At 43.5% G+C, this 13,451-nt stretch overlaps 1 protein-coding gene across 1 annotated transcript; it reads right to left on the bottom strand.

Moving 5' to 3' along the window:
• Positions 1-5,517: 5,517 nt before the first annotated feature.
• Positions 5,518-13,166, bottom strand: LOC143274174 (uncharacterized). Its single transcript, XM_076575614.1, has 5 exons — positions 13,027-13,166; positions 9,946-10,198; positions 8,459-8,643; positions 6,050-6,315; positions 5,518-5,697 (listed from the first exon to the last, which is right to left on the bottom strand). The coding sequence occupies exons 2-5, from the start codon at positions 10,022-10,024 to the stop codon at positions 5,643-5,645; spliced, it is 585 nt and encodes a 194-aa protein (XP_076431729.1). The 5' UTR covers positions 10,025-10,198; positions 13,027-13,166; the 3' UTR covers positions 5,518-5,642.
• Between the last annotated feature and the right edge of the window lie 285 nt (positions 13,167-13,451).

Here is a 13,451-nt window from a genome sequence, read left to right as displayed (position 1 = left end):
ACATAACAATGCCAGTGTTGAGTCACATTAGAAAAGTAGTTTAAAATAACATTTTTCTTTATGTTCCCGGAAGCCACTGTGGGGCCACCAACTGGAATTAGCACCACCACTCCAGGATGAAATGTCCTCCACTTTGTGGCTTTTCCTTCTGACATCTGCCCAGAGTGTAATTTTACCACACAAACATTGAGCAATTCAGTGGGTCTGCACTTGCTTGGCAGAAAGTCCGGTGGAATTTGCTTTATTCGTTAAACTTCGAAAGAGTTTCCCTAAACTCCACTCTCTGTAGAAAAACTCATGCACAAAATACAGAAATGCAAGGCAGCCTTGAGTTCTCCTCCCTGGAAATCCATGCCTGACTCCAGCTACTGTGAAGCTGAGATTTTTGTCTCTTCGTTTTGTGCATTTCTTCCTTCTGGCCGTTGTTGCGTGCGCCGTGTTTGAGATGGGTTCTTCCCTTGAGCCCGAGCTGGCCTGGCTCTCGCCTTGACCTTCCTTCCCCACATCCTGAGGGCTGAGTGACAGGTGTGAGAAGCCCCACTCACATGATTTTTTTATTTATATTTAATTGTGTGTGTGTGTGTGTGTGTGTGTGTGTGTGTGTGTGTGTGTGTGAGTACAGGTGCCCTCAGAGGCTGGGGTTATGGGTGGTTGTGAGCCATCTATTGTGGGTGATGGGAACTGAACTCTGGGCCTCTGGAAGAGTTGCAGGCTCTCTTAGCTTCTCCAGCCCATGACCTCTTCAATTTGTAAAGCCACGAAATAAGAACCCAGTGCAGCTACTAAACTTATCTGATTCCATTCCAGCCCAACTCTAATGCCATAAATAAACCGCTCCTGAACTGAAGCTGCACTATTGTGACCCAATTGCTATTAGTGGTCAGCCTGTCTCCTCTCTAGACAAAGCCACAGGGATCCAGCCAGCTACCAGATAGGAAAGTCACCAAGTGGAAAGTCAAGCTTAGAGTCATTAATCAGTGATAGATCATTTCTAGGAGACTGAATGTGGGAGTGACATATTGATAGAACATTGCTCATTACCAGTCTGAGAAACAGATGTAATCTTGCTGTCTTGGGGCTAGCCCATTCCATTATGATAGCACATAAAAGAGGCTAGTGAACAAAACAGTGTGACTCACATCCTGCAAGGATGTGCCTCGACAGTAGACAACACCTCAGGGTTGAGTAAAGCAGAACAGTCAAGGACACCCCATGGTGCCTTTCTAATTTGTATCGGCAGTTGGGCATACTGCTTTCCAGCTTCTTACAAATCAGTTCTTTTCTGAAGAGTTGGTGCTGAAACTGCCATGGGTACCCTGTCCTAAACACGCACTGGACCAGGCCCACGGCCCTGGCTCTGTCCTTCCACTCTGCCCTACTGCGTCTTTCCTAGTGAATTTCACTGGTGAACTTCATACTCCAAGAACCCCATGGGCTTCTTTTAACCCAGAGAGATGTTGCTGCTTGCTTTTCTGCTAATTCCTGTACTGTGTGATGTACATGTTAGAACAGTTGTATGAGATTACCATTTTAAGTATATCAAATATGATCAATATTGTCAATTTCAAATAGTTTTAGGTATCCAAGAAACCGAAACAGTTTTCCAAGTTTCTCACAAAAAATCCAGTGAAGAAAATATAATAGCTTGTTCCTCTTAGGCTTCCAGGATTCAGATTTACTTTTCTTTCCCAATACCACAATTCTTTAGTCTGTGTAGGAGAGAGGCAGTGAGCGTAGGTGGCTTATCTGGACGTTACTTTGGGGAACTGGAGAGATGGCTCAAGAGATGGTTACGAGCACTGGTTCATCTTGCAGAAGACCTGGCTTTGGTTCTGAGCACCCACCTCATGAGGCTCCAGTTCCAAAGGATCCCATCCTCTTTCTCGCTCCACAGGCACCTACATTCACGAGGTGCACAAACATAGTGTACATACACTCTGGCACACACATGCACATTGCCATTAGACCTGGGAGACAATACTTCCTTATGGCACTTTAAAAGGCTGCTTTGGGATAAGCCAGATGGGGTAGCTTCTCCCAACACTTTCAAAGTAGAGGCAGGAGGACCTGGAATTCAAGGTCATCCTCAGCCACATAGTGAATCTGAGACCAGCCTGGGCTACTAAGACCTTGTTTCAAAAATTAAAAAAAAAAAAAAAAATCAGAACAAACCATTTGAAGTAACCTAGGGGAAGCGGCTAAGTGTGGAGACATTGCTTCTGTCATCCTGTCCTGAAATGTGACACTATACAAAGAGCTAGAGTAAGGGGTAAGTAAGTCACTGTGTTCCAAGTCTGCTTGTCCCAAGCTCTGGTGGAATAAATTTATTATGTTTCAGCAATTGTGTTATTTGTTTATATGATAAACCTTGGATGAAGGTTCTTAGTTATTATCCAGTCACCTTGGGGCATAATCCATCTTGACTTTATTTTGGAGAGTGCTATTTTCCCAGAAATCTGAAAACAAAATGTGCTTATAGCATAATTGAGCAAAGGTGTCCAAACACAGGGCTTCTGGTTCTCCCTCCTCCAAATTATAGACCATGAGAAGTGGTTTGCTGGCTTTCCAGTTCCTGCTCCAGCGTTTTGGGAAGTAAGACCACAGCCATCTAGGTTTACATTGCTGGATTTTTTCGATTTATGCAAATCAGCCTTTCCTGTTAGTCTCTTACTGGCCTGTTCTCAGTTCACATGCTTAGTTAACAGGAGTTACTTTTTTTTAACACCTTTGCACTAGGTCATGAGAACACTGGATTAAAATCCTTTCCATAGATCCTATTTTTAGCACCCCAGAAGCACTAAGCTGGCTCAGAAAGAGCAATTCCAGCATCTTGCAGCTTCTTTGGGAAGGGAAATAGGACTAGAAGAATGAACTGTATCCCAGAAAAGCAAAGCAGAATGGGACTGCTGGATGTAGCTCTGTTCCATGAGCTCAAACAAAAGGAAGGAGCCTAGTTCTCAGGGAGGGCTTGAGAATTCTTGGGAGTTTTTTCCTGTGCTCTTGAGGGGTCTGAGTTTCCCTAGAGAGGCATGTGTGTGTGTGTGTGTGTGTGTGTGTGTGTGTGTGTGTGTGTGTGTGTGTGTGTGTGTGTTTTCATTTAAATAATTATCCAAAAGCAACCAACATAGATGTATCCTAGCTCATTTGGATCCCCTCCTTATAAGCAAGAATTAGGTCTTGAATCAGGGCCCACACTGGTTGCTGTGCTTAAGAGTTACTGAGAACAGGAGTGCTGACTATGCCGAGGGAAAACTAAGCAATGTCGAAATCACTGTATGAATTCTCTGCTGTAGTGAACCCACACATTAGTGAGCACACTGAGGAGTACATTCACAGTAGGAGCTGGAACTCAGATGTAGCGAGGCTGGGGTGATTATCTTGTTCACTTAGTATCATTCACTTCAAGTTTGGGTTTTGAATGTTGAATGTGTGCATTCTATAATGTTCTATGCCTGATAGTATAAAGAATGGCAAGCTCGTGGGATATAATAAATAATATTTTTTACACAAATAAATAATAATATTAGTTTGTAGGGTCACTATAACAAAGTTTCATAAGCTAGATGCCATAAAAAATGTATTGCTGGGCCTGGAGAGATGGCTTAGTGGTTAGGAGTACTTGCTGCTCTTGCAGAGGACCCTGGTTTGTTGTGGGATATTTGATCACACTGTAAACCCTGAGATTGGGTTAATTAAATAAAGTCAGTCTTAGGTCAGGAGGCAGAGTCAGCAACTAGTTGACAGGAAGTAGTCATAGAAAGTAAAGGGAGTCAAGAGAATGAGCAGGAAAAGGAACAGAAGTAATGAGGAGGGACTTTGAGTTGGCAGGCCTCTTTGGTTTGAGATTGTGGAAGAGAAGCTCTCTTTCTGAGATGCTGGCTAAGGAGGAAGGTCAGCTGGTTGCTCCTCAGCCTCTCTGAGCTAGCAGGTTTTCACTTCAGCATCTGACTCCTGAGTCTTTATTGGTAAAATCATAAGATTGAGATTTAGTTTAAAAACAACACTGGTTTGATTTCCCCCACCCACATGGTGGCTCCCAAACATCTATAAGTCCAGCTTCAGGGGATCTGAAGCCCACTTCTCATTTCCATGGGTCCCAGGCATGGCATGTGGTACCTACACATACAGGCAGGCATACATACATGTCTCACTTTTCTGATGGCCAAAAGATTAAAGTATCAATAATACCATGGACCCTTTGAAAAGCTGGGAGGCATCTCTAAGTTTCTCACTTAGATTCTGTGGTTCCTACGTTTGTGGTAGCACAATTCTAATGTCACATGACACCCTCTCAGTTTGTTTCTAAAAGGCTACTGGTCACCTACCTGTCTCCAGAGTGTAAGAAGCACTATAGACTTTTTAAATCACGACACAGAGTAAGAGAAACTGTACACAAAGAACAGCACAGACAAGAGGAGGAAGAAGAAACAAGAAGGAAATAGCCAAAGAACTATTAACGACTGAGGCCTTTCTACCATGGTGTTGTTGGCATACGGTAAAAGCTCAATGTGTACACCTTGCTGGTGCCAGAGTACATTGCTAATGACCTTTGGAGATCACTATTGAGACATACAAATTTCGGGGCTGGAGAGATGACTCAGAGGTTAAGAGCATTGGCTGCTCTTCCAAAGGTTCTGAGTTCAATTCCCAGCAACCACATGGTGGCTCACAACCATCTGTTATGAGATCTGGTTCCCTCTTCTGGCCTGTCGGCATGCAAGCAGGCAGAACACTGTACATGTAATAAATAAATAAATCTTTAAAAAAAAAAGAAACATACAAATTTGGTTTCACAAACTTAATTTTTACATTGCTTTTTACAAATTGAGATATAATTCACATATAGTAAATTTTGCAATTTTAAATGGTGTAATTGTGTGACATTTATACATCTGTACTGAGAAACTCACTATTGTGGTTTGAAAAAAAATGGCCCCAAAGGGAGTGGCACTGTTCAGAGACGAGGCCTTGTTGGAGGAAGTGTGTCACTGTGAGGAGGGCTTTAAGGCCTTATATATGCCCAAGCCATGTCCAGTGTCTTAGACCACTTCCTGTTGCATGCAGGATCATGATGCAGCTTCTTCTCCACTCTCAGCTACCTCTCCAGCACCATGTCTGCCGGCACGCTGCCATGTCCCACCATGATGATAGTGGACTAAACCTCTGAAACTGTAAGCCATGCAATCAAATGTTTTCCTTTATAAGAGCTGCCATGATCATGGTGTCTCTTCACAGCAACAATAGGAACCCGAACTAAGACACACACTATCTTCATTTTCCCAAAAGAAAACCCAGGACCAAGTAAATGGTCTTGTCACACAATTCCTCTCACCAGGCCCTGGCAATCAAACATCTGCCTTCTGTCTTTATGAAATTTATCTCTTCTGGGGAGCTCATGTGGATGGAATTTTATGTGTCTGTTTTTTTTAAAAACTTTGTGTTATATTTGGATACCTATCACCGTATAGTAGGTATTGGTGCTTTATTCCTTGTTATTCTGGGGCTCACTCCAAAGTATGCATGTATTGCTGTTTGTTCCTTCATCCACTGATAGAAAGGGGCTGCAGGGTGTAGGAAAGAGTAAAGGAGCCCTCTGCAGCCATCTGTTTACAGGTGTCACCTGAGGAATCAGCTCAGCTTCCTCAGAGGCAAGCAGTGTGATCCGTGGTCAGTCCTCCCTGGTGGGGGGAGTCACAGCTGTAAAAGAAGCAGAGTTCAAGCGCTGTGACTCTAACTTACAACTCACTTCCAAGGGCTGATTCTGTGCCTAGATTTAAATGAAGCCCTGCTGGCTTCCTGGGAAGTGACAAGGGCAGCTAAGCTGCTTATAATTAACTGCAAAGCTAAATATGAGCCAGTTACAGGGGCTTTAAACCGGCTGACAAAACTGGAGGGGAGACTGGCAGTGAAAATTCAGTTAATATTGTGCTCCATCTTAGACACAGCCTGAGTTCCAGGCCACGCATAGACACTCTCAGCTGAATCCAAGACTAAACTAAATACTTTTAAATTTAAAAATTTCTTCTTCAGTTGGCCCCAAAAGACTTACATCACTCTGAGAGAACTGCAGTGTGGTCTGCCATCCTTTTGATCTTCACTCTCCTCTCTACAGTGTTTTATGGACAACATGCACTGTTTCCGCACTGAAGGACAAAGTCCTGCTCTGACAACTTGAGGATTAGTGATGGAACACTGAAAGTCAGCATCCGCATGCAAAAGTCGGCTTTTCCACGTAGGGCAACAGCAGCAGAGAACACGGCACGGGTTCCTTTGAGCTAGCCACATCAGTGCGCAAGAGGATCTGTCCAAGAGCACCTGTGATAAATACGCCAAACAGGAGGAGTCTGGATGCCTGGTGTCAACTTGACAAGATTTAGAATCACCATGGAAACATCTTTGCGTGGGTTATGGTGATGTTTCCAGGAAGGTTTAACTGATGAGGAAATGTAGGCAGGACTTTTCATGACTTGGGGTGCCAGACTGAACACAGAAAGAAGAATGCAACTGAGCACCAACATCTCCCAGATTTCTGACTATGGGTGCAATAGAATCAGTTGCCTCTAGATCCTGCCGTCGTACCTTCCCTGAAATGATGGACTGTACGCTCAAACTGTGAGCTAAAATAAACCATTTCTCCTTTAAATTGCTTTTGTTGGGTGTGATCAGAAGGACAAGAAGAGTACTAATACACTGAGTGAGGAGGTGGGGAACCTGGTACTGATAAGATTGAAATACTGATGCTAACGTGGTCTCTTATATCCTCACAGACTGGCAAAGTCCTTGGCGTTAGGACTGCATGAAATCCATCTACCTCTGCATAAGAGATCGCCAGTGTGCAGCTGTCAGCTTGGTCACCTCACCATCCTTTCATCACATAGGTCCTGCTTCAAAGGAACTCTGACTCGCTGATATTAATTCTGAGAGTATACAAACAAGAAACTGCACAAATAGATGCTGGCCCATTAGACTCAACAGGACAGCCCATTTTCTGTAGCATGAATTTTTAGAGGGTCTTATTAATAAGAACAAACCTGGAGCCAGGTATTGGGGTGAACGCTGAAAGATCAGAGAGAGAGAACAAGCCACAGCCACCTCACCTTGCCAATTCCTCAGCTGATCCCGTTTGCTCAAACTGGATGCCTCTGAGTCCTCATCCAAATGGATCTCAGCCGAAATGCTGCTAAAAGTCTAAAAGCTTAACCAGGCTAGTTCCTGGTTCTCACACCTTATAGCTTCTTGCCATCACTTCTTGAGATTACAGGCATGAGTCACCATGCCTGGCTGTTTCCAGTGTGGGTTTGAACTCACAGAGATTCGAATGGATCTCTGCCTTTGAAATGCTAGGAATAAAGGTGTGTGTGCCACCATTTTCTGGCCTCTGTATCTAGTGGCTGTTCTGTTCTCTGACCCCAGATAAGTTTATTAGGGTGCACAATATTTTGGGGAACACAATATCACCACAACTTTCCTCTGTACCGTTTGCACATCTGACTCATTCAGCCCAAGAAATATGAACTAAATACTGCCGTGTGTCAGTCTCTGAGTGTGCCATAGAGGGTAGAGGATGATCCTCACAGAACTGCAGCCTTAAACATTTGATAAACTGTAGAAAATATGATGATCAAGGCATCCAATAAATTAGCACTGACCAGATTTCTGAACAAATTGAGGAGTAAGGTTTTTTAAAATGGTTAAGCTATACATCAACTTTATTCGAATTGTATTGGTCAGGATTCTCTAGTGGAATAGAACTGATAGAATGGACATATATAAACATGGGTTTACTAGTGTGGCTTTACCGGCTGTAATCTGAGTAGTCCAACATTGGTTGTCTCCTGAAGTAAAGGCCAAAGATCTGGTGGTTGTTCAGTTAACAGAACTAGATGTCTCAGCCATTCCAATCTGGTGCTGGAGTCCTAGGGAAATCCTAGAGAGCTGCTTGTTTTCAATCTATGCTGAAATCCTGTAGTAATCAGTTCTAACACCAGTGAAGAAATTCCTCAGCAACAGAACAGATGAACTTGCCAGCAAGAATGGGAGCACGTAGGCAGGAAGCAAAAGCTCCCTCCTCCCATGTTCTTTATTGTGGACTGCCACCAGAAGGTGTGGTCTAGATTTAGGATGAGTCTTCCCATCTCAAATTACCCAGTCAAGGAAATCTCTCAAAGTATGCCCAGCTATTTGGGTTTTAGTTTATCCCCAAAGTAGTGAAGCTGACAACCAAGATTAGCTATCCCACATGCAGTATGAAAGCTAACGTGGCCTACCTGTTCTCTTCTTCATAGTCTAGTCCTTGGAACAGACAAGCAGGGTCTGAGTCTTCAAAGTAGACACTTCAGACCTTAGTTTCTCATGGTCAAAGTGGAGTGGGCGTGAAGAAAGACCAAAAGTGTAACACCAGGACCACTGGTAGTTAATGCCACCAGGTAAGAAACATGGACCCAAAGCTGTCACTCACCAAGTAGGTCAATACTTTAGGAGAAGAAAGCTGAACATTAAGGAACTTGTAGAGTTCAAGGGAAACTCTTCCTTGTGGAAACCAGGAGTGGAAAAGAGAGCTCCTCTCCCCATCAACAGAAAGCACACACAGTTCTCTGTTCTTCAAGTCTGATTGTCGCCTGTTCTCAGAAGGTAAGCAGCGCCCTTTGTAAGCAAAAAGACAAAGGAGTGGGTTATAACTGGACAGAGAAGCGAAATGTATACAGAAGGAGCTGTCTAATTATAGTCATAATATGCATAGGAGTTATACTGGTTAAATTAAGAATGGAATAGTGGAGGATGAAAAGATGGCTGTAGCTAGAGTTTTCCTGTCTTGCCCACAGTCAGGACAAATCTTTGTCACCCGCCAGTCCCACAGCCGCTCAGACCCAACCAAGTAAACACAGAGACTTATATTGCTTACAAACTGTATGGCCGTGGCAGGCTTCTTGCTAACTGTTCTTATAGCTTAAATTAACCATTTCCATAAATCTATACCTTGCCACGTGGCTGGTGGCTTACCGGCATCTTCACATGCTGCTGGTCATGGCGGCAGCTGCAGTGTCTCTCCACGTCAGCCTTCCACTTCCCAGAATTCTCCTCTCTCCTTGTCCCACCTACTTCCTGCCTGGCCACTGGCCAACCAGTGTTTTATTTATTGACCAATCAGAGCAATTTGACATACAGACCGTCCCACAACAGATGGCTCAGTGGTTAAGAGCACTGGATGCTCTTCCAGAGGACCAGTGTTCAATTCCCAGCACCCACATAAAAGCTCACAACTGTCTGTAACTCCAGTTCCAGTGGATCTGACACCCCACACAGACATACATGCAGGCAAAACACCAATGCACACAAAATAAATAAATAAATAATTTAAAAAATAATTAAACTAATTTCATTCTATTTAGAATGAAATAGGAAGGTGGACCTGGAATGTTACACAATGGGAACATGCCTCAAGGTGCTAGTGTAAGTGCCCACAGTGAACTCAGGAGACAAGAAGTATTAGTATGGATGAGCTATTACAGGATACCAGTTTGATTTGAAGAATTTGCGACTTGGCTTAAAGAAAAAATATGTTTCAACTTTTTAAATGATTTGTGCTCTGAGCCAGATGGTACCTGCTTTTCAACTTTTCAACATGATTAATCTCTGTTGTGCTGAAGTTCATGGCCATGGTCATTCAGTGAGGGATGTGAATGCCACACATGGGGAAGGGACACCTGCTGCCCAGGTAAACAAGCTTCTGGCATGACCCTTCTTCATAAACTAAATAATAGGAGGAGCATAAAGTATGAGGCAATGAGCTTAACAAAAGCATGTTGCATGAAATTATAGAGTACTTCAAATAACATTGAAATGGGTTAGTATTGGATTCCATAGACTACAGGAAAGAAAAAGAGATTTCTGAATGGTGTAATGTGCTAAGTAGTATATTGATCACTGGTACGAAGTTCTACTAACCACTTTGCTGTGGGTTCATCTTCTGGCACATTAGCGTGTCTGTAGAGGACTTCCGTGAAGGTGAAGACACAATAATCATAATCAATGTTCTGTGTCGGAAAGTAGAATGGGGCAGGAGCAGAGCCCGGAGGCAAGGGCCCCCTTCCAACAGTCAAGACCTGGAACCATGAACATTGTAGTACTCGGGGATTAGGAGGTAGAGTCAAAGGCACATGTAAAAACACTCATTTGAAAAGGCAATTTTGTTTTTTTCCTGAAACATATGAGAGAAAGAAACACAAGAAAAAAAAACATTATCTGTCAAAATTGCTTGTTTAAAACTCATTTTTATGTTCTAAGTGGACACATTCTTTTCTTCTACCAGCTATGTTGTAAAATCTGAAGACCAGTTACTCCGATTCCAAACAAATGGTATACTTTTTTTGTTTACTTAACTCCAATATGCCCAGATGTTTAAAAAAAAAAGATAAATAAATAAAATAACCAAGAGTTGACCAGGGTATCTGTTTATGTACTCTGAAACTATAGGTTAGATTCCCAGAGGTTTTGCCTTTGCTGGAATCAGGACCACAGTCATTATAAAATTGTGAAACTAAATAGACTGGAAAGGAAGGGAGAGGCCTGCCTGAGAGGAAAGGAAGGAGGGAAGAGGCACCCAGAGTGAACTAAAGTCAACAAGACTGGGAACTTCCATAGAAGTCACTGTCTGTAGGGAGCCAGCTTCTCAGCTCCCTCTCAGCCGACTGTGAAGTCAACTACTATGTTCTTTAATGTTTAACTACCCAGCCTTCCTGTCTCTCACTCCTCAAATGTTCCCTGAAGGATGATAAGAAGCCAAGTAGTTCCTAGGTAACAAGGACATAGGAGGAAACATAAAATGTCTTACCTTAGGAGGGTTATATTTTCATGTGCATATTAGGTAATTTTCTCAACCAAATATGAGACAAGAAGCAACTTGAGGAAGGAAGGATTTATTTGGGCATACAGTTTGAGAGGATAGAGTCCACCTTGGTGAGGAAGGCATGGTGAAGACAGCTCCCACTGCTCACAGCTCAGCACACCAGGGACAGCAAATGAAGCAGGACTGGGCTCTCAACCTCCAGCCGCCTGCTTCTTCTAGCTGGGCTCTACTCCAAAAGGCAACTTCTCAGAACAGTGACACCAGCAGGGGACCAAGTGTTCAAACTCAGGAGCCTGTGGGGGCATTTTATGTTCAAACCATAACAGTAAAGAAGTCAAGCAAGTTTAATCGCTGACAAAAACAATGAGTATGCTAGGTGGTGATCAAGGCCACACTGTAAAAGCATGGGCAGAAGGACAGGAGCAATGACTGCTGGGTGAGTGAGATCAGAGAGCTCAATGAGAACTTGATGTGTAAAGGCATGAAGAAATTAAGTGATTACTTCTACCATTTGCAATATTAATAGTGATAGTACTTCAGGGTACCTTCAATTCAGTTTGTTCAAGCTATACCCATCATCTTCATCACCATGCTCCTGAAATGGTAAAGGGTCCCAGCACACACTGGCCTCCCAAGTCATGACCTTGTTCTTCATCAGCACTCTAAGGTATATTGAGCAAAGCAACTCCCAGGAGAGTTCTCCAGTCCCAGAGACAGAGGCTGGAGAAGCCACACCTCCAAACTAAAGCAGCAAGACTTTATAGGTTGTAGGTGAGGAGTGATGATGTGTCCACCACAAGCTGGTTTGTGCGGAGCTCTTAGGTGGGGACTTGGTGGGCTGCAGCAACAGAGGAGGAAGTCGTAATAGTTTCCAAGAATGTGGAACTGGGCTTTTTGGAGTCCTTTCTTTGTTCAGAGACCCTGAGTGGGTGGGGTTTAGAGAGAAAGAGAAATGGGGCTTTCCAGTTCAGATCCTGCAGGGCAAGCTAGAGGTTTCAACTGAACATTAGCCTATAGACCTCTCCACCCAGTAACTAAAGTGCCATCCACATTAGGGCCTGGCCAGATCTGATCTACTTTAATAACAAATCTGAGCACACCATTCCGTGGCTCAAATGCTGTACAGTCCTCATCACCATTAGGTTATTGTCTAAGCCCATTAGCACGGCAACCACTGCCCTCCAAGACCTGGTACATTCCACATTCTCTACTCATGTCTTCTAAATGGTGAATCATCTCTTTCCAACATACAACTTCACTCTTCTTGCCTTTCTTTGTGCCGGTGTTCCCACCTTGGATATACTTCCTGTCATTTTTACATCTGGATAACTTCTAGATCAGTGGCTCTCAACCTTCCTACTGCTGTGACCTTTAATACAGCTCCTCATGTTGTGGTCACCCCCAACCATAAGATTATTTTCATTGCCACTTTATAAATGTAATTTTGCTACAGTTATCAATCATAATGTAAATATCTGATATGCAGGGTGGTCTTAGGAGTCCCTAATGAAAGGATCATTTGACTCCAAAGGGGTCACAATCCACAGGCTGAAAACCACTGTTCTAGATATCCTTCAAATTCAATTTCAGGACTGCCTCTTCCAACTGGGTTACAGAATGAAGTTCTGTCTCAAACAAAACAAAACACAAAAGTCAGTGGTAACATTATACTTTCAGCCATGCTACTCTCATGAAATAACTATTGTCTAAGTATATCCCATCCCCTTCTCCACCACATGAGACCTCAGATCTTCCCTCAGTCCATCACCAAACATCTTATCTGGTCATTAAGTCCAGGCTTAGCTCTCCCTTCTCCAACCAGCCGTACTTCAAGGCCCCTAACAACTACAGACTTAGTTATACTTTACTCCTGCAGTTTAGATTTAACTATGAAAATTCTTTGTCTCTTAGAGTTTCATAATACCATCTCAAATAGGTGGGCCATAGTTACTCTTCTCAGAGGCTAATTCTAATATTATAGATTTTAGACCTTCAGGCCTTAAGCCAAAATTCAGAATGCAAACTGCCCCTTGTGAAGGTATCAGAAGGAAGAGAAGAAGGTGAGAGAAGAACAGGAGACTGCCAAGGAAGAAACAGACGATACAATAGCTGGTTATTTTGTCCTCACCCACACCCATCCTCATCAATACCACCATTAATATTATGACCACACTACATGCCAGGTACAGAGATGATCTTGGTGAATCCTCATAATGATCCCATGAGGTGGCTGTTGAAGGGTTTATTTACTAGGCGGACACTTCCGCCTAGCCATTTCCAGATCAAAGCGTCTCTCGTAGCTAGGTTACCCGGCAGACCCGGACATCTCCACCTAGCAAGTTCCGGGCCAAGGGGTCTCGCGTGATCAGGGTCCGTGACGTTACATGGTCACGTACGTGACCATGTGATCTATGCACACGTGTAGAGTAGTGACATGACCTGGCCACGCCCCCAGCCAGTTTTAAAAGTGGAGCGCCATGTTTCGTGACGTTTCCTTGCAGGATAAGAACACAACGCAGCTAAATAACTAACAGCTGTTAGTTATTTGGCGGCGCTCTTACCCTGGGAGGAAATGTCACGAAACATGACAGGATCCACTAACAAG

Source organism: Peromyscus maniculatus, chromosome 7 (assembly GCF_049852395.1).
Source record: "Peromyscus maniculatus bairdii isolate BWxNUB_F1_BW_parent chromosome 7, HU_Pman_BW_mat_3.1, whole genome shotgun sequence".
Lineage (NCBI taxonomy): Eukaryota > Metazoa > Chordata > Mammalia > Rodentia > Cricetidae > Peromyscus > Peromyscus maniculatus.
The sequence above is the reverse complement of the archived record's forward strand: the minus strand, read 5'-3'. Positions and strand labels throughout refer to the sequence as shown.

Excerpts from the sequence above, each read along its gene's own strand:
- LOC143274174 (XM_076575614.1), bottom strand. The coding sequence starts at position 10,024 with ATGATTATTGTGTCTTCACCTTCACGGAAGTCCTCTACAGACACGCTA. Across the intron at positions 8,644-9,945 it reads GATGAACCCACAGCAAAGTG|GGCGCTGCTTACCTTCTGAG; the intron begins GTTAGTAGAACT and ends TTGCTTACAAAG. Across the intron at positions 6,316-8,458 it reads CTAAAGTATTGACCTACTTG|GTGCTCTTGGACAGATCCTC; the intron begins GTGAGTGACAGC and ends TATTTATCACAG.